This window comes from Ochotona curzoniae, unplaced genomic scaffold, assembly GCF_017591425.1.
Source record: "Ochotona curzoniae isolate NIBS_2020 unplaced genomic scaffold, NIBS_Ocur_1.0 scaffold_4701, whole genome shotgun sequence".
Lineage (NCBI taxonomy): Eukaryota > Metazoa > Chordata > Mammalia > Lagomorpha > Ochotonidae > Ochotona > Ochotona curzoniae.
This window is the reverse complement of record NW_024467122.1, coordinates 56,168,797-56,195,574: the sequence shown is the minus strand read 5'-3', so window position 1 is coordinate 56,195,574 and position 26,778 is coordinate 56,168,797. Positions and strand designations below refer to the sequence as shown.

At 34.7% G+C, this 26,778-nt stretch overlaps 1 protein-coding gene across 1 annotated transcript in view; it reads left to right on the top strand.

Moving 5' to 3' along the window:
- The first annotated feature begins 2,055 nt into the window (after positions 1–2,055).
- The window catches only part of FAM227B (family with sequence similarity 227 member B), a 127,522-nt gene continuing 102,799 nt past the window's right edge, over positions 2,056–26,778 (top strand). The window contains exons 1-9 of the mRNA XM_040968448.1: positions 2,056–2,175; positions 3,801–3,854; positions 9,808–10,036; positions 12,568–12,635; positions 14,067–14,102; positions 14,496–14,600; positions 15,407–15,505; positions 22,240–22,366; positions 26,061–26,198. Coding sequence (XP_040824382.1) covers positions 2,128–2,175; positions 3,801–3,854; positions 9,808–10,036; positions 12,568–12,635; positions 14,067–14,102; positions 14,496–14,600; positions 15,407–15,505; positions 22,240–22,366; positions 26,061–26,198 — 904 coding nt within the window. The 5' untranslated portion in view covers positions 2,056–2,127. The remainder of the gene's footprint in view (positions 2,176–3,800; positions 3,855–9,807; positions 10,037–12,567; positions 12,636–14,066; positions 14,103–14,495; positions 14,601–15,406; positions 15,506–22,239; positions 22,367–26,060; positions 26,199–26,778) is intronic.

Below are 26,778 nucleotides of genomic sequence, written 5' to 3'. Positions count from 1 at the left end.
TAGAAATAATAGCCCCCAAACAAAAACAAAAAAAATCTTAAGACATTTTATTTATGTTAAGAAAGTCAGATATACAGAGAGGTGGAGATCCTCTGTGCACTGGTTCAATCTTAAAGCTTCTATTTTGTCCCTTCTGGTAAAGGACTATTGTCCAAATATATAGAGAACTCCTAAAACTTAAAATGAAGAGGATTATCCCAAATTTTTTAAATGAACAAAAATTCTGGAATAGAATCTTCACTTAAACAGAGGTGGCAATTAAGCATATGGCCATATATTCAGCATCATATGTAATTATGGTAATTGCAAATTAATGTCAGTGAGATATTCCAGTGCACCTATGAGAATGGTCAAGCTCCAAAACTCTGTGAACACCAAGTACTGGTCAAGATGTGGCACAGCAGGAATTCTCATTCAATTCTGGAGGGAGTAAAATGGGATACAGCCAAGTTAGAAAAGTTTGGCAGTGTTACACAACTAAACATCTTCATAGCATTTAGCAATTGCACTACTTGGTTTTTATCCAAGTGAGTTGATAACTGTGTCAATTCCCAATAAGAACTGCCAATTATGATCAACAGGCAGTCATATGGTTGACATACTGTGTGATTCCAGTTGTGTGACATTTTGGAAAAGGCAAACGATGAAGACCATCAAAAGGTCAGTAGTTTTCAGGTGTTAGGGAAAAGGAGGGATACACTGATGGAGTAAAGAGGCATTTTAGAGCAATAAAACTATCCTGTATGCTACCGTAGTGGTGGAAACATCACTTTATATTTGTGGAAATCTATACATTATGAGTAAAGAGTAAAATGCCCTAATTGGGATGTCACTGATAGGCCTGAGTAAGCTCATCAGTTATGATAAATGTATGTGGAGCAGAGAGTCTATAGTAAGGGAGACTGTGCCTATGTGGGGAAAGTGGTAAATGAGAACTCTATACTTTCCCCTAGCTTTGCTGTGAACATAAAACTACTCTAAAAATAAAGTCTGTTTAAAGAGGCTGGGGGAGATAAATTGTAGGTCATGACTCAATAACTGGTACTGGATTTGCCTTCTGATCATACACATGTAAAACACAAGAAAAATGTAGAACATTGCTGTTTTCACATATAAGATTAAAGGAAACCTAGTGCTGTGCTGCTTTCCCAGGCCATAAGCAGGGAGGTGGATCAGAAATAGGGCAGCCCTGACTCAAAACAGCACCCATACAGGATGCCAGTGTTGCAGGTGGAGGATTAACCTGGTATGCCACAGCACCAGCCCACCCCCAGGTTTTCTTATGAATAGTGTATTCATAAACCAAGAAGATCCACTGCGTCTTTTTAAGAATTTCCATATTTCTTGAAACATCGATATCTTTATGCACTATTATCCAACCTCTATGGTAAAAATCTTTAACATATTATACTTGATCTTAACCAAAAGGCCAAGAAGCAATTAAAAAATATCTTTAACATATTTAGGAAAGTTATTTCAAAGTCCCTGTCTGCTAGTTATAACTGGTTTCTAAATTAAATGGTGTTCATAGTGCTTTCCATGAATTATAATCCCATTTTCCTATTTGCTTGTATGTCTCATTTATTGAATTTACATGTTGTATAGAGATACCTATGGAAGCTAAAATTAAATTTTGTTTATTTTCAGAGAAGATGAGACCTTTCCTTTCTCTGTCATTTAGAGAGCCTGACATTTGAGAATCCCCTCGGAGTTGAGCTGAACTTCAAAATTGACAATAGCTTTAATTAAATTAATTTCATGTGTGATTAAGACCATCTCCAACCTCTTTCCTTCAAAAGAACCTCTGGAGCTTGGCGTAGGTTGTACTAAAGTCTTACATATTAAAGTCTTATGTTTTGAGGTCAGCTTAGTCAGTTTCAGAATCCAGTTAACTATGACAATGTGTGGTCCTATACAAGTCTCTCATTGTCCTCCACTGCCACTCTCAAAAACAAAAAGCAAAGCAAAACAAAGCAAAAATCATAGTGAGGTTGGTAGGGAAGAATGAATTAGGTGATTCATTTGTGTTTGTATTTGCAAATCTTTCAGATTCTGGTTTGTTCTCCCAAATCGCACTTATGCCAAAGGCCTAACTTATTTGTCACCATCTCTGCAAATTGCTACACCATGGTAGGCCAACAGAAACAACAGTGGATGCCCACTGCTGGCTCACAGGTATGGAAACTGCCACAACATTATGTTGTTTATGCAGGCTTGCTTGTTTTTGATTTCAGATAATGACTTCCAGGTAGCACCAATTTCATGGGCTTGCATCCTCTATGTTTGGGACAGAATCATATGCAGAGGCAGACTCACCATCTTAAAATTCTTAACAGTGCTTTCAATCAATATCTGTTGCTTTTCACGAACCCTGTAGAAAAGTATGGTTTTTGTTTCACCATTTTTCTCTCATTGTTTTCATAAAAGTATGGCTGTTTTGCATCTTTCTTTACCTACCAAAAAAAGCCTGTTTACTTTATGCCTCACCTCCTTTTGGCTTTACCAGAAAGGATCTTAGACTTTTATATTTAAATTGGCTGGAATTTTGCTATCCAAATGTCACTTCCTTAATTTGATTTTTCTAATTCCATATAATTGAATTTGGTTATTTTTCATTTATTTGTACTAGAAGTAGTTTGACAATCATTATAAGAGAAGAAAATTCAACTTTTAAATAGCTTTCACTGGGTTTATGTCTACCCTTGGCATCTAACACTATACTGTCAGGACTTCCGCTCTTCATGTGGACAGTGACTGCAGTACCATGGGCAAGGAACTAAGCAAGTTCATTGACACTGATAAACCCATGACACTGATAGCATCTACTATAGCGAAAGCACTGTAGTGTGGTATCCAACATGAATCAGTGCTGAAGTAGCCTACCAAAGAAAGAACCAAAGGAAAAATCTGAGAAAAAAGCATTAGTCCAAGAAAGCTACGCTTAAGAGTCATCTCCTCTTCTGGATATGCAATATTAGTACAGGGACCCAAGAAGTATGAAAAAATGATATTATAAGACCCCACAAGGAACACAGTAATGGTTTGGTACAAAATGTAAACGAAGGAAAATTAATAAAATACCTGATACTGATTCCAAACTATATTGAAACAGATAAAAGAGAATATAAATAATTAAATGAATTAGAAAATCATTACAACCTATGAATGAGAAAATCAGTAAAAGAATAAAATACAAGTTGTAGAGTTATAGAACTCAGTAGGTCACATAAAATATACAATCAAAACCTTTTAACCACAGACTAGATGAATCAGAAGAAGCAATATCGGAACCTGAAGTCAGGTCTTTTGAAATATCCTATGCAGATAAAAGAAAGAAAAGTAGAATAAAAACAATGGCCAGAGCTGTCTTCCCCAGACTCCCACACAGGTACAGGGTCCCAAGGCCTTGGGCCATCCTTGATTGCTTTCTCAGGCCATGGGCAGGGAACTGGATGGGTAGAGGGGCCACCGGAATTAAAACAGGCACCCATATGGGATCCTGGCGTGTTCAAAGCGAGGACGTTAACCACTACACCATCGCACCAGGTACCCCAAAAAGATTTTAATGAGGACTTCTAGAAATATTCATATAGGGTTTTTCTCTAGGGGCAGTATATAGAAGGGAAGAGTGTTATGAAATTCAGTTTGGAAGATGAGAATATAAACATTTATCTTTGTCCTTTTTTGAACTATAGGGATTTTATTGGAATATTTAATAATGTATTTCTACTCTGAAAATTATAAACTAGTAGTGTGTCATAAATTGGTGCCAATGAGAAATATTGATTTTATTTCCTTAGAAAACACAGGAACCTCCAAAAAGTTTCGAAGAATTTTTACAGTTTCAAAACCTGGTGAGTAGAGCATCCTACTTTATGTATCAATTCAGCTTTTAAAATATGAGTTCTAGAAATATGAAGACTTAGGAAAAGTCATTTAAAAATGGAAAATTAAAAAAATATATTACAATGAAAGATTCATTTATAAATTTTTATCTCTTCAGTAGACCTACACTAAAAATAGATTAAAATCAAAATGATATACTTAAATAGCAAAATGATGGACTTATGACTGATTTTGAAAGACAATACTGCTGTAATGGCATGGGAGAAATTAGTGTGGTGGTATTGGGGAGGGAGGAAGGGAAATCTCAGAGCCTATAGAATTGTATCATGGAATAATAAAATAAATAAATAAAATTTAAAAATCAAAGCCTATCTTATTATATATCAGTGCATCCTTATATACAAAGAGCATGTTTATATATTTTTTGCAAAGGCTCTGTCTAGGGATAAGTATGGTGGCATACTGGATAAAACCACAGCCTGCAGTGCATCATGGGCACTGGTTTGTGTCCCAGTGTTTGGGAAACTAGAAAAGACTACTGGCTTCAGCCTGTTTCCACCCTAACTGCTGTGGCCACTGGGGAAGTGAGCAAAAGACTGGAGACCTCCCTGACTCTCACTCTCTTTGCAACTTTTTCAAATAAATAAAGCAATCTTTTTTTTTCCAAAAAAGCTCTAACAATTATTACCACTTATAATTGATAACATACAATTTATAATTTGTGGCTTTATTTTAATCTGTTTTTATTGTCTGTATTTCTCAGCAAAAAAAATTCAGATTCTGTAGTTATCTTGTCAAGGCCTGACTATATCTGTCTATTGCCAAACTGTTGGATATTTAAAGATATCCAGGATTTAAAATGACTAGATGTGTATTATTTTGTTTTTGGGTCAAGGTGCTTTTCATATAGCAATGGTAAGAAAATAATAAATTCCAGTAATTGATTAAAAATATTTTTAAGTACCTTCTATGTGCAAGGCACATGAACACTTACAGAATGGCAGTGAATAAAAAATAGTGGGCCCAGCATGGTAACCTAGTGGCTAAAATCCTCATTTTGCTTGCACTGGGATCTCATATGGGCTCCAATTTGTGTCCTGGCTGCTCTATTTTCCTGGGGAAGCAGTTGAGGATGGCCCAAAGCCTCGGTACCCTGCACCTGCATGGGAGACCTGGAAAGAATCTCCTGGCTCCTGGCTTTGGATTGGCTCAGCTCCAGCCATTTTGGCCACTTGGGAAGTGAACCAGTAGATGGAGGATCTTTCTGTCTGTCTCTCCTTCCCTCTGTGGATCTGGCATTTCAATAAAAAAGTAAATAAATTAAAAAAAAACTGGCAAAGATGTCTGCCCTCATTTATCTCTTATTATTTTAGAATGAGGCATATTGTAAGAAAATGATTTAATAGAACACAAGAGAAGTGGAAAATATGTCCTAAACTGCTTAAGGTTTTTGGGGAAGATTATTTTCTTCTTTATTTTTTTTCTTTTTTTTAAAGTTTTATTTATTTGTTTTAATTGTTATTAACATTGTATTATGTGATACAGTTTTATAGGCACTGGGATTCCCCTCACCCCTCCCACAACCCTCCCCCCATAGTGGATTCCTCCACCTTGCTGCATAACCACAGTTCAAGTTCAGTTGAGATTCCTTCATTACAAGCATATACCTAGCATAAAGTCCAGCATCTTATTGTCCAGATAAGTTCAGTGGCTTCTTGTAATCTACAAAGGTGGAGCTGTGTGTCTTTAGAGAGGTATGGTATTTAAGAACAGAAGCTCTGACGAGATCAGACATGTTCAACAATAAAAAAATCTAGAATATAGAAAAAGGAAAGCTTAGAATCAGACAGGAAATGGTCAGTGGATTCACTTATACCTCACTAGGTGGGACACAAAGATTAGTTACTCTTTACTAGGGTATTGAAGATTTCTCTGCACACCCCTCCTAAAACTGTTCTGCACCTAAACTGTTGACACATGTCTTGTTAGAGTTATAAACCAGTTTAGAATACCCAAAAAACAGCCAGGTTTAGCAAATTATGCTTCAGTGCTATAAACTCCTAAATACTAAAATCAAAATAGACATGGATGGCTGAATAGTAATCTATAGTCATTTTAAGATGTATAGAACCCAGTTATATATAAACTAAAATTGAAATGTCAATGAAGAAGTCACAGGATGTGGTTAAGAACTTGCAATTTTTTTAACATATTGGTTACTCAATACCATGTCAATTAATTCCATTACGTTATAAATTGTTGCTGATGTTATGTCAGGGCTTTTAATTGATCGGGATGATACTCTGCCGACTACCTTCAGACCAGAGATGGTCTCCCCAAGAAACCATTGACATTATCTGGACAATAAGATGCTGGACTTTATGCTTGGTAGATGCTTGCAATGAAAGAATCTCAACTGAATTTGAACTGTAGTAATGCAACAAGGTGGAAGAATCCACCATGGGGAGGGGAGGGTTCAGGGAGGGGGGAATCCCAGAGCCTATGAAACTGTGTCACATGATGCAATGTAATTAATAAAATAAATTACAGTTAGAAAAAAAAATTTTAAAGAACAGAGGCTCTGGTTTCTGCTGGCCTGTGTTCATAACCTGACCCTGCTGAAGCATTACCACTTGCAATCTACTTGTTCACTATTAATTTGTTTTTAATAAAAATTTTTTTTCTTTGAAAGGTAGAGTTAGAGAGAGAGGTAGAAATTGAGAGAGATCTTCCTTCCACTGATTTATTCTCCAGATGACTGCAACAGCCAGGTGTGGTCCAGGGAAAAGCCAGTAGACTGGAGCTTAATCTGAGTCTTCCACATGGATGTAGAGGCTCAAACGTTTGGGCCACCTTCCACTGCTTTTCCAGCAAGAAGCTGAATCATCCTCCAGGTTGCCAGACCTCAAACCCATTCTTATAGTCAACGCTGGAATGGCAGGCAGTGGCCTAACCACTGAAGCCACACGCTGGCCCCTGCTGAGTTTTTTCTTTTAACTATCTTCTATAACATTATCTAAAAGCCTTCCATTTTTTTCCCACTTTCTATTCATTTAAATCTCTCATAATTGAAATACTTATATACTCCCAACTTTCCCTCTATATCTCATTATAATTACATGTACCTTTTTATTTCAGCAATTTCTGCACTTTGATTTCTGTTTCTTTGTTCTTAAATTCTTTCTTATTGCTCACCTTTCAGTTTATTACCATGTTTATCTATTTTAGTTTATGAAAGTATTTTTATATTTTATTTGTGGAATATGCTCTTGTTCTACTGTTTCATCATTGCCATGTCTCTTACTAATCCTTTTAATTTATTTATTTTATGGGTTTTTTCCAGTGCCCATTGTTTACTGGCTCTTTCTCTAACGCTGTGGGCAGAGCAATGATCAAAACAAGCAATGATTTCTATCCTTGTGGACTCTATATTACCCTCAAATTTAAATTCTTTTTTTCTAATAATGTCGCACATTTGTATTCTGTTTTTCTGTATTGTTTTGTTTTTTGTTTTTACTTCTTCAGATGTTAAAGAATTGGTTCCTCTGGATACATCATTTCTTGTAATGTTTATTTCCCTTTAGACAGCAATGCCATTACTTGTAGCTCGCAGTTCATTTGCCCACTAGCTGCAAGTTAACTCTTGTTTAGATCCCCTATGTCTGGTTATAAAATTTACTTTTCAAATCACATTCTATTCATAAAGTATCTAGTTGAAGACAAAACATTAAGGAAATAGAAACAAGAGAGATGAGAGTAGGAAATTAGATTTAGAGCCTGTCCTAAAATCATTATGTGCTATCCATTTAATAATGCATCCTTAAAGAATCCAGTCAAAGAATCAAGGTTTATTTAAATATCACTTTTTAAGTGTTAATAGTTTTGGAATACCAGTCAATTTTTATTAGCCTGCTAATGTAGCAAAGAGAATTTTACTAGTAGAATTTCAGGATATTGTATTCATATCATATTACTGATAGAGTATTCTTTATTGTAAAGACTTGAGACCAGAAATGCTTCAAGTTTTGGATATTTGCATACACATAATATGATATATTAGAGATGGGATCCAAATCTAAAATGAAATTGATTTATGTTTAATGTATAGCATTCTATAAATTACAAACATGGACTAATGACAGGAAATATCTTCTAATTTTGAGATTCTTTCTTCTACCTCCATTCTATTTGGAGACTCTCCACTGTAGTTTTAATTTGCTCCACTGTATCTTAATTTCTGATATATTAGCTTTCATTTTATTCATTGCTGCTATTTCCTAGTGTAACATATTCCTTAAATTCCTTAAGACCTGCATTATGTGCTTCTCATTGCTAATCAGAAGCTTTATAACAAGTGTTTTGAATTCTGTATCCCCCGTTTTCTCAATGTATTCCTCAGTTAACTCTGAGGTTGGCAAATGTTTTTGCTCCTTTGCAGAGGAGTCTTCAGTAATAATCATTGTGCCTCTGTCTCTTCTTTTGCTCTTGGTCATTGTACTTCTAGTTAGTAGATGCTGTTCCTTGGGGCAGGTTTCTAAGCTGTGTCACCCACAGGTCTACAGTTTGATTTTACTTATTACAGTTGGTACACGGCTCTTTGTTTGCAGTCAGCTGTGCTATTCCCTCCAGTGAGTTTCAGGTCTGGGTTCTTATGTTAAATTTCTACTATAGTCTCCGTAGTCCCACATCCTGGGTCACCAGTCTACACCTCTTGTGATACTGTGCTGAGGTTGCACCATTGTCTCTACAAACTTCCTCCCACTTCCAGTTGGAGCAGGTCCCAAGATTAAGGAGACACCAGGTGTCTTATATAGCTGAGTAGTTGGTGATGCTGATCTTGCCAGACCCTGTTGGCCATCAGGTCTGAGGGCCACACAGACCTATTTTGGCCCATATGATGCCATAGTTGGTATTATTCTCCTATGGGACCAGTGCAATGCACTGAGCTCGGTGAGTTCTAGCCGAGCTCAGCACATGCACAGCTCACTGTTGTCCCTGCAGTCTTAAATTCTTTGCTACACTGTAAGAAATGGCACCTGATGTGCCACTACTACATTTCCTATTCTGCTGGCCACCAGGTCTGAGGGTGAGGGCTACCTGGACCTATCTTGGGTGAAACCTGTAGGATGCCACATTGTTGCAGTTCACTGAGCCAGAAATGAGTTCACTTCCAGCTTAGTGCATGCACAGTACTGTCCCATAGCCTTTGCCTCCTTAAACAAAGTAGTGCCCAGTTCAGCTCTATGGGGCAGACTGGGCTATGAAATCTACCCTTTCCCTGCACTGCCCGTCTGGGACCTGCTGCTCTGTTTCTGCTCCTTGTCAAATCAAACAGAGCAGCAGGATGGGCCATTCTTTGTCTAGGTTCACCTCCTGAGCTCCTGATGAATGCCCCTTCCCACCTTGTTGCTGGTGGAATTCCGGCTGTCGCTGTAATTCAGATTGTCACTTGCTGAATGCCACTGGGGTATCGGTCATTGCAACTCCACACCATTGTGTCCACTGCTTTTCTATGTCTGTCAGTCTCCAGGTACCCTTCTGCTGTTGTTCTGTCCTCTTCTATTTCCTGAAATGTGCCCTTTCTGTTTCACACTGGTTAATATTTCTCCGTCTCCTTAAGTCCTTACCCTATTCTGCCATCTTGGTTCTAAATTTTGAACTTTTAGGGATCAAACATGTAGCAGATTCCAGTTTCTTGATTCTTATGCTTAATTTTTACTAAGTAGGATAATATTATTATTTCTCTTATTTTGAAGTTACAAGGGATGGTTGGACGATCAAGTAAACAACAAACCCAGTAAGCATTACAACATTCTAAAGATTGTGACTATTTCAATTTTTAAATATAAAATAACATTATGGAATAAAATCTGAACTTTTGCTATTTTGGTTTTGTATTGCATTTTCTAAATACATTGAAAGCAATTTAAGCTATATTTTTCCCTTTGACATTTTTTCCAGGATTATTGGCCAAAGGAAATTGGTTTTCAAAATAATAAGTGGATACACCTTCTGAAAAGTGTGAAAGAAGATAGTTCATTTATCTCAATTTATTCATACCTATGGAATACTGTTCCTCGAATAGATGAGGCACTCATAAAAATGGATTCAAGATTACATGAATGTTCACTTCTTCTGAAACACCATGCATGCAGAATATTTGAGTGGAATGACATGATTTCCAAGACAAGTAAGCCTTTTGTTTTGTGAGTGAAGCAATGGTCAGTTCTGTGTTTTGTGTGTATGTTTCTTCTTGTGTGTATTTGCGTGTGTTCCATTTTCATGAAAGATAAAATAGTAATGTAGAAAATACAGTGAACCGATAGGAAACTATTTTGTTTTAAACATCTTCATCACAAAGTGATCTAATATGGGCTTTCAGTTTGTCATGAACATGTAGTCTCAAAGAAAGTGTTGTTACTATGGCAATGGCTGAACAGTAAACTTCCTTAAACCTCAGGAGAGCTAGGAGAATATCAGGGAAGCATGATTGCATCAGTTGGTCTTGTTAAGTGTAAACACGTCCAGAATTGCTGGGACAGGAGCAAAAAAAGCACAAGAAAAGTTACAAGAATGGATAGTATTCAATATGCAATTATCGAGTTAATGAGAAGCATATCTGCAAATAATTATGATTTGTACTTCTTTTCTGTACTTGTGTAAAATTTTTTCTTATCCAATTATGGTAATACTTCCAGAACAGTATTGAATACTAATGGTGATTCTTATCTTATTCTTGAACAAATGGGAAAACATGTAATTTAGAATCTTTTGGAAATGATAATATTGGTTAAGCAAATTTAATTAGTTATATTTAGTTACGTAGTGTACTGTTTTATATTGATTCTGAGAATATTTGTTACTACTATTAAATTTTCTATTTATTTAACATTTTCTTCATTTTTAAAAAGATTTATTTCTTTGTTTGCTTGAAAGGCAGAGCAAAGAAGAGGGGCAAAGGCAGACAGGTGTCTTCCAGCTGCTGGTTTACTCCCTGTCGCCACAGCTGGTACTGGACTATAAAGAAGCCAGAAGCCAGAAACTTCATCTGGCCATCTTTCATCACCCTCCCAGATGGAGAGGGTGTCATTCAGAGAGCTGGATCAGAGGCACGACAGCTAGGGCTTTACCTGGCCCTTCAATATAGAATGCTGGCATTACAAATAGCAGCTTAATCTACTAAACCACAATGTGGCTTCCTGTAACTGAATTTCCAAATGTTTTAAAATCATGAACTTTTGAATGTATGTAGACTATACACATACATACACAGAGTTTTGTGATTGTATATGTATGTGTTTGTGTGTGTGTGTGTGTATGTTGGTTCTGAAAAAACTTCATGGAAAATATACAGTATCTCTAAGTTGTGTACCACAAACTTCTTAAAGTACCCTCATACATTTATATATGTGTATACATACACACATAAATGAATAAATGTCAGAAATGACACCTAGAGATAAACAGCAAAACAGGAACTTCTCTTCACACCATCCTCATTTAAATTTTTTGTTGTTGTTGTTACATGAATTTAGTAAGTAAAATAATGCCACCGATCTTAAACAGCGGCCATATCCACGAAGGAAACAAACCTTGTGGCTGAGGCACAGGGCGGGGTGTTGGTCTGGAGACCCAGACTGCGGCCCCTCTGCAGCAGCACCGGGCAACCGGAGCGGTGGTGCCCGAGTCCCATCTCAGCATCCAGTGGGGCCATGACACGGCCTCATGGGGAGTTCAAGCGACAGCTACTGGCCATGGCCACAGAGCCGTGGCAGACAAGGACAGCCATCCCCCACATAGCAGCAGAGGACGTTCATAGAAAACAACCAAGAAAGAGCTAAAAAGTCTAGAAAATGTAAAAATACACTGTAAGACACTGTACTGGCCCCCACATACAACGTAGCTTTGAAGTCACCAACCCCAATTCCAGCAAGGTGGACACAGCTGGCAGCTCCGCTGGCTTCCACGGCCGGGACATGCTGGCAGCAGGGCCCAGGACTGGGTGGCCTTCCCCGGGAATGGCCACCCACCAGAGAGCAGCCGTGCTGGAGGGCTGGGCTGCCTCACGTCCCCACCAGGATCTTCACCACGTGCTCCAGGTCGCCCAGGTCCAGCCTGCAGCTGGGGCCTGCGGGCGGGGTGCCTGTGGCCAGGCCCTCCAGCCCGTCACAGGGGCTGGCTCTGGGGCTGCCCATCATGCCTGTGAGCACCATGTCCAGGTCATAGTAGGGGCTGTCCACATCCAACAGCTCCTCCTCGCAGCCTGGGCTCTTGCTCTCCAGCGTCTCAAAGATGTGGTCCAATGACTTGTAGAAGCCGTCTCTGTTCTCCTGGGGGCTGCCCAGACCCCATCCGCTGCTCCCAGCGTCCATATATTTCCTCAGTATTTACATATTGAAATCTAGAATATCTGACTTCAAGGATAAGTCTCACTTAATCTATCAACTATTGACATTTTGGGATTTAAATATCTCCCATGAGTTTCAGAAGATATATCATGCTCAATTCATAACAGTGTTACAAATATGTTACTTGGAACATATTTCAGAAAAACAAAATATAATATATGTGATTATTGTGTCCATTCAACTGATATGTGTCTGGCATTATATTCATTAACCTCACTAGTTTAATTCACTGGAAAGTTTCATTTTCTTTAAATGTTTTATAAAATAGTCCTCAGTTTAAGACTTATATATCTGTATTTTTATGTTTCATAAGCTGCTTTTGAAAAACTGGAAAGATACAAGACATTTATAAAGAAGTATGATAAGAAAAGGAAGATCATGGTATGGCATTTATGATTTCATCATCTTTAAGAATTATGGAATAAGCAAATAATTCACAAACAAGCATCGGTGATGGATGTTTTTGTAAATTTTATTTTAGTCTCATCTATCAATCTATTCATGTGTTTTTTTCATACTCAATATACTTCTGTCTTCACATAGCTACAAATTTCTTGAAAAACTACTTTAATGTTTATCCCATTCTTACCTGATAATTTATTACAACGTGTACGTAAAAATGCTGGTTCTATATCAGTCCTCTACCTTTAGGAAGAAAACAAATGAGGATTCTTTTTTGTGATGTACACATTCATTACGCTGTTAGTTTTCTTAAAATTTTTTGAGACTTTGTGCATAGAGTATGCTTTTAAATTACTATTATATATTTAGGAATTTTTTGAAATTAGATTCTGAAATATAATAGTTTTAATGAATACTTTAAGTGTCACCACTTGTCCATTCATGAAAGTAGGCATAAAACCTAGATATCACTGTGCTCAGGTCTTGAAGAAAATTGCTGGTTTGCTTTGGTGAAACAGTAGGTCATCTGGTAACAGGAACATAGCCGATTATACTGTCAGTTTTTCAGAAAGTGAGCCACTCTTGTAATCTCAGATTCTATTTTTTAAATGCATTACTGTGCATTATTCAGAATTTTGGATCTATGTTTGATAAGATTTATTTGTCTTATCCCATGTTTTATTACTTTGGGTATCAAAATTATACTGATCTCAGAAAGTGAAGTTTTTCTATTACGTTGTAGGGTATAACAGCAGCATTTGCTCTTTGGAAGTTTCACTAAATTGCATGTGGATTTTCATTAATTAATTTATTATTTGTATTCTGCAGGTAGAAATTATTAGTTCGGTAGAAAAACTATAGTAGCTAATTACATAAAGACTACTTTATTAGAATGTGAAAACGTAATACTGAGTAAGTGAAAGAAGTTACCAAATAATATTTACAGTTGACCCCTCTAAGTTTCAAAACATGTGAAGCATATGTTTGGGTGTGTGTGTGTGTGTGTGTGTGTGTACATAGTGTTAATAGAATGCAATGTATACCAACCAAGAATGATAATTATAAGAAGGGAAATGCAGGACTAGAACAAGAGGGCATGCATTTTGTATTTTATTACATATGAACTTTTTGAAAGTGTGGCCTTGATGCAAATACTAAAATGCCAATGTGTTCCAGGCTATGGTAACATATGGTAGTTACTCATTAAAATCTGGTTTCATTCTTTTTCAAAATAAGTTTTTAAACTCTATTCAATTTTATCAGATAATTTTAGCTACTAATTAAATGAACTTTAGATAAACTACTAACAAAAGCTTTAAAACATTGTCTAGAAATTGTTTGATTTGATTTGTTTATCAAGATATTGACATATAAATATAGTTTAATATTGAATTTTAAAATGTTTTCCAGCTTTCAGATATAATGATGACAAAGAAGAATATAGAGGTATTTAACGTTTCTATTCTTCCATTGATTTAGCTAAACAAAAAATATAGGCCTCAAGGGAGAGAGTTAGGAAAAGGTATAGAAGTTCTCTCTTTCTGCCAGATCCATGTATATTTACATGTGTTGTCTAGGTAAAATTCCTGGTCATCTGAATATACATATAATATGTTCTAAAATGTCATCTTGTTTGATTTTTGGATTTATTTGGCATAAGAGTACACAAGGACTTATAATTTCCAAGAAGTAGAAAATATGAAGGTTTTTCTTTCTATGTAATATTTAGTAGAAAGTGATCTTGCTAATTTAGTGATACTTAAATATTTTCCTGTTGTAGTTGTATGAAACTGCTATACTGGAAATGAAATATTTACTGTGATATTTCTATTTTTCTAGGGTTGCAACTTCTCAGGATTCAAAAAAAATGAACTGACTCAGCTACCCAGACATTTAGATGCTGAACGAATTTATCTTTTTGTCTTAAAATCCCGTAACTATGATGTATGTAAATATTTTATCTTTACTGCATAATAAAGACTATTATTTCATGAATGAGGCTTTCATTGAAAGCTATGGATAAATTTTTGATCCTTTGGAAATTAAATTTGGTTAGAAAAGACTAATTCTAACCAATTCTATCTAATTCTCTGGAGAGAAGAGAAATGATTAGATTCTATGCTACAGCCACAGGAATTCTAGGTTGCTAATGTGTGTAGGTTTGGCAGGGAACAGTAACCAGTGTTTTTATTCTTTGTTCCTAACCATCAGTTCTGTTCTATCAGCTCAGGATATTTTAGCCTGATGATACTGACCCTGAAATTACTGTGAGACCACTTCTCTACCACTCTTGTTCCCTTTGAGCCTCCAAGTGTCCTGGGGAGCTTTAGACTATTACCCTTAAAACAAAACTGAACACTTTGTTTCAGTCATTGGAAAAGCTTTTACATTTGGAACAAAACTAAAACCATGTATTTTATGTCTCAATAGTAATGTTCTTATTTTTTATGAAAATGTAATATTCAAATAGGGATGTTTTATGGGCTTAAAATATAAACCGTATTTCAAAGACCTAGTAACAAAAGGTAAAAAATATTTCATTTGATTAAATGTCATTTGAATTAATTTCCCAGTTTACTTTGTCAGTGTGGCTATTAGACAATTTAATCTTAAATAAATGTCTTATGTTAGATTTCTGATAGTGTTTGTATGTAATCAGTGAACACATATCCTTTATAAATCCAATTTATGTTAATGTTTTGATATTTTAAGAAGTTTTGCTCTCCATGTACTTCTTTTTTCCTTCATAGGAAAGAGTGTTTAAAACCTGGAAGATTCATTTTCTATCAGAAGCCTCCATTGCTCTTTTACATGACTGTTTTTGGTGGTGGTTTCTACATAAATTTAAGGTGAGTGGTATTTAAGCTCATTTATAGCTTGGGTAAGTTTTCTATAGAAGTAATGTTGATTGAATCCTCTCTCAGAGATGATAGTTTTTAAGCATCCCACACACATTAGAAACCCTCTTGAAGTCTAGAGTTCTTTCAGGAATTAATATATTAGTATGGATTTCAAAGATCCTAGATCTTTATTAATCTGGTGAAATTAAACATTACATTGAATTAAAAAGTTTAAACTCATCCATTACTGTAATTTCTGTTCATAAAGACTGAATAGAATATCCACTGTATATAAGTGACCCTGAAGGAAATTTCATTTGGTGCAGAGTCTACCGATAAAACATTGATGAAGACTAAAAAAGAGAATTCTATAAAGAAAATAATACAAAAATTTGAAGCTCATGTTTTATGAGAGTAGATATAGCAAAATCAAAATCTAAATGCAGTTCAACAATCTATGTAATTGACTTGAAACCCCTCCCCAAAGGCTTACCAAAAAAAGAAGCATATCTATTTAAGAGCATAAATTCTGTATATCCTCATTGCTACTATATTTTTTCAACAAGTTTAGATTTCAAACAGAAATTATGTTTCTCTGTTGGATATGGAAATATTCAGCTTAAACTAATGTCAGATTGTTTTCAGATTATATTGAGCATTCTCACGGTTAATGTACAAGAGTTCTCAGTGTTTCTAAGGAAGCAATGAGTCAAAAAGAGAAAAATTAGAAAACATCTTTAGGTAGACGGTATGTAGCCACAAGTATTGCTAATTGTTGTAGTAATTAGTATGTTAATTAGTTTGAACCCATCTACCTAAAGTCAAAGAATCATATTGCATATACAGATGTTATTGGTTAATTTCAAGTAATCTTTTCCAAAATGAGCAAAGAAATTGACTAGATATTTCCCAAAAGAAATCAAAATGGCCCTAAGTTTGTCCAAAAATGCAAATGTATTTGAAGGAAAATACAAACTAAAACCACAGTGAGATATTACGTCATATTTGTTAGAATGGCTATGATCAAAAGGACAAAAGATAACAAATGGTGATGAAAACATGAGAAAAGAGATTTTTCTGTACGCGGTTGAAATGTTACTCCAATCAGTATAGAAGTAGAATCTCTTCAAAGATCTAAACCTGAAAACATTATATGATCCAGCAATTTGATTTATGAGTATGCTTCCAAAGATGTTGAAGTCTGTATATTTAAGAGATACCTGCGTGCTCGCTTCAGCAGCACATATACTAAAAAAAAAAAAAAAAAAAAATTGGAACGATACAGAGATACCTGCAATGCTTAGGTCTATTGCGACAGTATTCATAACAGTCAAAATGTACAGGACTTAATTTAATTGCACGCTTCTAGATAAACGGGTAGAAATAAAAAGATGTGGCATATTTACCTATATAGCCAAAGGGCTATTATTTAAAATATGTTTTTAAACGTCCTGTCATTTATTAGAGTGTGAGTGAACATGGAAGAGATTATAGAAGCAAATAAGTCAGTTACAGAAATACAAACACCACATGAACATATTGCATATGAATTTAAAGCAAAACAAAAGAATGCTCATACAATACTGAGCAGAATGTGGGTAAGTAGAACCTGAGCTGGGAGCAAGGAGTGGAGAGACATTGTTCAAAAATACATTGTAGTAAGAAGGAATGCATCTGCTGCATCACATGTTTAATATACATACAAATCATGATTTGTATATTTCAAAAGTGCTAAAGAGTATATTTCAAATCCCTCATGTCAAAAATAACCTTAATATTTTAGTTGGCTTTATTCAATCGTTCTACATTGTATCCTTATGCCAAAACATCACATTGTACCATATAAGCACATGTAATTATGACTTATCATCTTAAAACGAAATAAATCGTTGATATAACTCAAATCAACCTCATTCTACCATAAGCAATTAGAAAAATAACAAACTAAATACTAAACAAGCAGAAGAAAGGTAAAAAAAAATTACAGTATAGATAAGGGAAGTAAAGGACAAAAAAGGAAGAGCCAGTAAAACTGAAAGTTAATTTTTTTTAGTTGATCAACAAAAGAGACAATGCTCTAATTAAAATGAGGAAAACAGAAAACTCGAATTAGTGAATTTAGAAGTGCAGTACTGCCCTTTTTTGCAGAAATAGAGGATTACAAGAATACTTGGTGATTAAATTAATCATCCAGGGGTAATGAACAAATGTCAGAAATGTGCTATCTAACAAGGCTAAATCACAAATAAATCAGCAGCCAAAATATATGGTAGCTATTAAGGGGACTGAATTCATAATCAACAACCTCTGAACAAAGAATTCTACCAATATAACGAAAATGAACACTAATAATTTCCGAACTCTTCAGAAAAATTTAAGTAGGAGTAACTATTAGTTAATACCATTATCAAAGACACTATAAAAAAACAAATCTCCTATGTTTTATGTTGATGCAAAAGTCCACAAAAAAATATTAGTAGAGCAAATTCATAAGTTTTATAAACCATGGCCAATGAGACTTCTTTCTGTAATTCAATGATAATTTAGCATGCAAGTATATTAAATAGTTACATATAATTGGTAACTCAAATTTTCAAACCTGCAAGGTACAATTTTTTTTTTGATTCATTTTTATTATTTTTTCATTGGAAAGGCAGATATACAGAGAGGAGAGACAGAGAGGAAGATCTTCCGTCCGATGATTCACTCCCCAAGTGAGCGCAACGGCCCATGCTATGCCAATCTGAAGCCAGGAGCCTCTTTCGGGTCTCCCACACGGGTGCAGGTTCCCAAAGCTTTGGGCCGTCCTTGGCTGCTTTCCCAGGCCACAGGCAGGGAGCTGGAAGGGAAGCGGGGCTGCTGGGATAGAACCGGCACCCATATGGGATCCCGGGCGTGCAAGGCGAGGACCTTTAACCACTTGTGCCACCGCGCCGGGCCCAGGTACAATTTTTTAAAATAAAGCACACATGAACATTTATGATTGTACTTTTTGCTAATTCATCTCCATCGTATTCATTTATGATGCGACACTAGATTGAATCACATTCATCAAAGGCATATCTTGGGACTCTATGTCTTGAGAACTTTTTCATATTCATACATGTTAAAAGAAGATTTTACAGTTGAAACTAACTTGTTTGAGTGAGTTATACAGAATTTTATTTAATTCTCACAAACTCACTGCTTGTTACCTTGGGGATCATGACTGGCATTAACATTAACATTATTTTTGCTATTACCTCCCTCCATAAAGTTACTAAGCAGGTATGAGGTTTGCATTGGGAGGTAAGGGCTTGGTTGCTAGTTACTCTTGCCTAGTTAACTAGACAATCCTTAATTTTTCTCAACTGTCCTGTGCATCAGTACAGCCACTGAAGTACAGAGACAAGGTAGATGGTATTCGGCAGCATTTAATTATAAATTCCTATAGATAATATGAATTTCAGTTCCTTTGGTTTAGTAATTTTATAGATGCTGCCATTAGATTTCACAATCTTTTGCTTTTGTTGCTAAAAATTGTCAATGAGAGTTTCTGGTTGTATAACCTCAGAAAAAAGTTTGAACTCCTTATCTTTGTTTAATTCATGAATTTGGACTCTTAATTCATCTATCTCATCATTACAAAATACCGCAATAACTCAGAGTCCTATATTGGGACTTTGCTAAAATATTATTATTATATGTAGTTGCACTTTATTTTCAGTTAGTCTTATGTGACAATCTTGCTAGTTTTAGCTGCCTCATCTATCTTAGCAATTGCTTTAATTTCACACTGAGTTACTAATAATAAAAGAGTAAGTATCTTTAATGAACAAGGAAAGATAACTAAGTCATTGATAACTAGTTGTGAAGGAGCCTCCATGAATTTCTCAAATATTCGTGTGATTTTGTATGCTAGACACTTATCTAAGGATTTTAAAAATGCAATTACAGAAAACATGATCTCTGTCCTTGTTTAAATTTACTACATGCCTTGAACGTCTGTAGATATTATTTATATTTGATAGATGAGAAAAATAGGACTTGATTGACTGGGAGTATAATATAACTAGTGAATAGTGGAGCCAATATTAATGTCAAGTCTGCCTGATGCCAAAACCTATGCGCCTTCCTGTATTCTAATGGATTTTCCCCTTAAGAAGAGATGAATCACTGTTACTATGCAAATTCCAATTTTGAGCTGTAATTTTGACATTAATTTCATATGCATTTTGTGTCTTAAGACTGACAGGGAAAATCAAGATTATTTATTTGATCGGATTTCAGAAAGCTATGCGACACTTTTTGTGAGCATACCCCTAAATCGGAAGGACACATTCTTTCAGGTAATGATGGGGACTAACAGTTAGGCTAATTACTTTTGGAGTGAATGAAATGGGCGAATTTGGTACTTTATTTAAGTGCATTGAACATATACTCTAATACTTTGGAAATAGAAGTAGGCTAATATATAGTATGTGATGGTGATTTTAAAATTATGGTTTTACTCGAAATACAAGATTTGCCTCAGAGTTTTCAAAATTTTCTTAGTGGTGTCAATATTGTGTTTGAAAATAAATTTAAAATAAGAGCTACTGACTTTATATTTATGCAAATGTACTTTATTATTTACCTACATTATTGTTTTCTCAAATTTCATGTTCATAATATATCTGTCAGTCTTTTTAAGAGGACCTGAAAATTTACATTACATGTGAGGATCAAATACCTGTTACAGCAAAATTGAAAGCAAACGGTTATGAATCAGTGCTTGTGTTGTATCTTTGTAGTTTACCAGCCAGGGAATAGGACTGATTCAATGCTGTTCTTCATTGATGTGAGATGAAGAATATGAAAAGTTCTTTGAGTATTTTTAACTTTAAATCCTAGCATTTCAAAATAGTCCACATCCATCCAAATGGTTTGCTCCTTTGAGAATCTGTACATGAGATTTGGAGTTTGTGTTTTCTTTGCATGGGTAAGACAGACATACAATTGAAAGCCTCATTCACAATAGAAAAAACCCACAAATTTGCCAGATACTTATGTTGAATCCTGATGTATCCCCTACACATATGTACAGTGCAGTGGGAAACCAAGAGTTTCATGTTCAAAATTTGCTAATAATAGCCTCCGTAATGCTAGCCACCAGACCATAGCTAGGTAGTACATAAAATGAAAAGTTTAATTACAGCCATCATGTTTAAACTGTTTTGTTGAGCAGTGATATTCTGAAAGATAAAGTAAGATTTTCCTCTGTTAATATGGAGATGTTTTTCCCCCTTGCTCCCAGGAATTAATCTAATGGTTCGAAATTTTATAGTTAAACAACACAAGTGCTGTTTCTCCAATGCATATTGTTTCAACTAGTCTTCCTGTCATTTTTATATTAAGACGTTAAAGCAGACATACCATCAAGCCTGCTTTAACACAGGACTCTGGTGAGAAGAATAAGAGGCCTATTTAGTAAGCAAATGATGACACCATTGCATATCTTCCACTCTCTAGGACTCAGCCTGCTTTATAGCTCACGTATTCTCTGGGATAATGCTGGACTTGGTCCAACATTCTTAATTTTATCCTTCTGCAAGTCATAGAGGATGGGCAATGTGTCCAGGTCCTTTTATCATCGTGTAACGAGGATGGCCTTTACTCCAGTTTCCAGTAGAACCCTCGTTTTCATCTGGAACCTCATGGTCATAGCCTTTACTTCCTATATTTCTATCAGTGTTTTTGTCACAACCACTTTATTCCGTTTTAAAAATATCCTGGCTCTTTTCTACCCTCGGTTTCTTTTGAGCTCTCATCAGGATTGTTTTTTGGCTTTGCTTGAAGAATTTCAGGTTTGTTCTGGCCTGCTCCTTCAAATTGCAATCTGCTAGTAAACCAGTCCTGCTGAGTGCTCAACATTTTAAATTATCATTGTCGTAATGACTTCAATCCATGGTACCAGTTAAGGGTCAGTTTTTCGTAACTAAAATAAATTAGCAGAGTTAGAGAACTAACAAGGAGTTGTACAAGAGATGGCATCATTCCTCTCTGAGAGCATGTCTTCAGTGACCTAAGTACTTTCCACCAGGCCCCACCTGGGATCCTCGCTTCCAACAGGTAGAACCTTGGACACCCAAACCATATCCAAATAATTTATAATGCTTCAGCTCCAGGTATTAGAATATGTATGTTTGGAAGCATTATTAAAATATACTACAATGTCCAGGTTCTAATCAAGTTCTAAAATTTTTCAAAACTAAGGGATAAATGTGTGACTATAAATAATTATTTGAATGAAGAGATTGAAATGACATGATTTTGTTACCAATATTAAACTATTATTATATCTACTTATTCACTAATAATATTGAAAATGCCAAATATCTGCTGGTGTCTGATGATGGTTTAATAGCAAAAGAAATGAACATATTATATGATTTCACTTAGACAAACTCCAACTATATAAAAATACATTTTAACATATTGTAATTTTTAAAAGAGAAAATCAATAGTAATGTTAAATGAAATAAATGTATATTCATCAGATATTAGATTAGTTATTAATTTCAGCTTTATTCTGATTGAAATGTTTCCCAAAATGCTAGCATTTAGATTGTTCTTTGTCTGCCTCCAAAAAGTAATAAAATGGCCAAATACAAGATGTAAGAAAAATAAATATATGTATTTTGGAAGCTAAACAATAATTTCTTTAGTTATGACATACACCATCTAAACTCTAAAATTATTCTAATATGAGTCTATTTTTATAGATATATCCTGATTGTTTGGCACAAGCTATCTATGTAACATTCCGGGAAGCATTTCCAGAATCTAGTCAGCTCTTTAATGAGGAATTTAAAGAAGATCTAGGAAACACCGTATTTCTTTGGTTGTCAGGTATGAATTTATACAGTTTAAACACGGATTCTTATTTTGATTTCTAAAACTTGTGTTTCAGTATTTAGTGGGCATACATCAGAAAGACAAAAAAAAGAAGGTAGTTCTATGTCTCATAAAACATGCTCTATTTTACCTCTGCTTTAAAATAGTAACAGTGCTGTATTTTCTCCTGTCATTTTGTCAGACAAAATTAGTTACTGATATATAATCTAAATGATTTTTCTAAATGGTGGTATTATTTTGGATCAATGTGTTGCCACAGAAACAGAGTCATACCATGCCACAAATTTAATGCCTATAGAGTAACAAAGCTAATCATAGCAACATCAAGAAATAAGCACAGTCCATGTCCTGATTAGATGGATTCAGTTCCATGCATTAAAAATGAAACTAAACAAATACATGAAACTTATTTCCAAGCATAAGAGATTATTTACTTAATTTTTACTATCCTATGCAATATCTCTGGCTTTCAAAAATATGTAAAGCATACCAAAAAAAACAGTTAAGGAATGAAGTAATTAGCATCACAAGTTTCAGATAAATACCAGTCAAGAAATTTGAAATAACCTATGTTTAATATATTAAAGACTCAAGTAGAAAAGATAAGTAACATGCATGTGTAATTTCAACAGACGTGTAAACTATAAGAATCAAATGCAAAAGTTTGAAATAAAAACCACATTAACAGAGATGAAGAACATTTTTGAGGAATTTATCAAGACTTGACACAGCCAAAGTTTCCATTAGCCTGAAGGCAGACTAACTGAAGTGATCTAAATTGAAAAAGGTTAAAATACAAACAAAAATCCAAGAACTGTGAAATAGTGTCAAATTATGTAGCAAATACATATTTAATAGGAAATCCTGACCTAATAGGGTAGATACAGAATGAGTACTTAAATACTTAATAGCTGAGATTTTCCAAATCAGAAAAAAGTGTTTTGTTTTGTTTTTGTGTTGCAAAACACAGTCCTGAACATAAGATTTCATATACTGAAACATGGATTTAAATCTTACACCCTATGCAAAAAATTAATTGAAATATTAGGGAAAACAGTGTTTAAAGTTCTCAGTTAGAAATGATTCCTGAGAATATCAAAAAGGAAAGTTGATGGATTTTACTTTATCGAAATTAATAACTTATGCTACTCAGAAATTTTTTAATGTGTTACAGTTATATATAGTGAACAAATTTCACATATTTTACAATACAAATTTAGAAGTGTAGTGTTACGTTCTAACCTAGCCGTCCTAATATCTATATGTTTAAGAGATTTTTGTGATGGCAAACTTTCATTTCACTTCATAACACTCCACTAAGTAAAGATATCAATGAATACCAAGCATGTGCTATTCCTCGTAATTTACAGAAAAAGGCTGTAAATCATAACTAAATCCCAAAATGTCAGTCTTACCCACACAGGTTATACTGTTTTGTTTTCTATGTTAGTCAACACAGATAAGGGAGTCTTTTGGATAGTGGCTGATGCTACTCAGAGTTAGCCACCATACCCTGAGCCCCATTAAAATTATTCAAATAAGCTGCATGTAAGCTTGCTCACCTTCCTTTTTAAGTACCTTTATAAGAAAACCCTACAAAGGCCTTTAAATTCATTTCATCATTTTCCTCCTGACTAATTCTAGGTTTTCTAGCATGCTTTCTAGTAGTTTGTGAAGAATAATTCATCTATTAAAAATATACTCTCTCTTGGACCCTGCACAATAGCCTAAAGGCTAAAGGCCTTGACTTGCACACACCAGGATCCCATATGGGCTCAAGTTCATGTCCCAACGGCCCACTTCCCTTCCAGCTCCCTGCTACACCCTCATGGGAGACCAGGAAGAAGATCCTGGCTCCTGGCTTCAGATCAGCTCAGCTCAGGCCATTGCAGCCAGCTGGGGAGTGACTCAGCAGACAAAAGATCATCCTCTCTGTTTCTCCTCCTCTCTGTATATCTGACTTTCCAATAAAAAATTAATAAATCTTAAAAAGAAAAAAGTTTATATGTACTATCATGAAAGTCTACATTTGAGAAAAGACATACAATGTTTGTGTCTTTCTAATTTCACTTAGCTTAATGATCTCCAGTTTCATACATTTTGTTGCAAATGTCAAAATACTGGTTTTTATGTCTGTAGTATTGCATTGGGGATATATATTCCACACTTCATTCAGCTACTAATCTTCTATGGGTGTTGATGGACATCTAGGTTAATTCTGTATCTTTGCTATTGGAAATTGGACAGCTATAAGCATGGTGCAGATGATTCTTTCATGTACTGACTTCATTTTCTTTGAAATTAATTTCAGAAGGGTGATGGCTGGGTTATAGGGTAGGTCCATTTTTAGTTTTTGAAGAATTCCGTACTAATTTCCATGACTGCACTGAGTTGAATTCCTCCTCAAAGTGTTTTTGAGTTCCTTTTTCTCCAAGACCTTGCCAGTATTTGTTTTTGGATAATAGCCATTTTAACTGGGGGTGAGATACTTTGTTTTATTTTTTGTTTGTTTGTTTTAGCATTTGTCATTTGGATGGAGATCCAGAGCATTTTCTCATGTGTCAGTAACTTCTGTCTCTTATTTGTTAACAGAATTGTTCTGTTGGATTTCTTGAGTTGTTTATATATTCTTGCTATTAATCCTTTGTGAGGTGCATAATCGACAAATGTTTTCTACCATTCTATTATCTCCTAACTTGTGATAGTTACTTTGCAGTGCAGAAACTTCTTTGCTTGATTTAATCCTGTGCATCTTTTTTGTTTTGTTTTGTTTTTATTGACTGCAGTGACAGTCAGTTGATCTGTTGACTTTACAATATATTAAATTTTCTATTGCTATAAAATGTTTTAGAATATAAGCCATCTATCCATAAGAATTCTAGAGAATCAAACAGAAGGCTTCTGTATAGTATGTCTCGGGATAACTCATTCTAAATCAGTGACAACTTATCTAAAAACATCTCGGGGATTTAACTTGATTACCTAATCTATCAGGTAATCCTCACTTATCATTCTCCACTCGGAAAATATGGACAGTATTTTGGAGGGTAACAATGATGATAATAATAGCTTATGCTCCTGTGCTTTTCCTGGTACTAACAAATATATTAAGTACTGAAAGGAATTTATTTTTCTCATTTTAATTACAGAAGATGCAGATGTTTAGAATGGTTAAAGGATGTCTTGAACCCTGTACATCTTATAAAGAATATAAGGCAACATCTATGCAAAATGCAAGATGCACACACACATATATATACAAAATACAAGATATGTATACGTGTGTGCGTGTGTGTAAACATGTATATTCATATATTCTCATAGATGAACTTTCTAATAGAGACTAGCGTACCAGGAAGAGAAGACATGCTGCAGTATACACGTCTATTCCCAAATAAAAAAAGCATTCCCAATGAAAGTATTAAATATACCTTGACATAGGATGTTACACTATCAACCGTTGTCCGTACCTACAATGCCATGATACACTAAATAACAGAATGTTGGATTTGCAACTCTTCCTGAAGGGCTACACTATTGTAATAATATGGGGGAAACAAACAAATAAATAAAAGTGGTAGTTTTTGTCTGTAGGATGCCATTTATACTAATCATAAAATGCTTTGCCAAATTAAAATGTATTTTCAAAATTTCAATTTCTTTTGTTAAATGTTTGTTTTATATTAAGGTTTAAAACCACCAAGAGGGTTTTGGACTCATTGGAAACTAGAAAAACTTTCCACAATAACCATACATGGTAGCACACACACAACTGCAAAATCAATAAAGCAAAAGAACAGAAACAGCGAAGAACATGTGCCAGATGGTAAGTAATCTTTTAAATTATTGGAACAGTCGAAATAATATATATTAGGTTATTAATAATCTGAATTTTAAATTATGTTGAAGATCTTGACATAACATTTGACTTGTAGATTAACATAATGTTTTCTCAATTGCTATGATGTTTTATATTGATTTTATGAACTTTGTCTATGTATAGTACAAATCTCACTTTTAGTTCTTTTGCTAAAAGACTTAGAATGTATTTTCATTCTATTTAAATTGTTTCTTTATAAGAGGTTTGGTTTTGTGACATATCTGTCAAGATTTACCTGAAACAATAAAAATTCCCTCTTGTATTTTCCTTATACATTTTAATTTGCATATTTAATTTCTTAATATGTTTGGAATTTTTTGGTTATGAGAGTGGTTCTACTCCTGTATAATTTTCCCAAAATATTTATTACATATTCAATTTTATGACCATTTTGCATGTTAATTTACTTGCATGTATTTTATAACTTTCTTTAGTTCTCTTGAGCAACATGCCAAATGTCTACATAGAATCCAAATTCTCATTTATTCTACATTAATAAGCTGCATAAAGCAAGTTTATTTTTTCT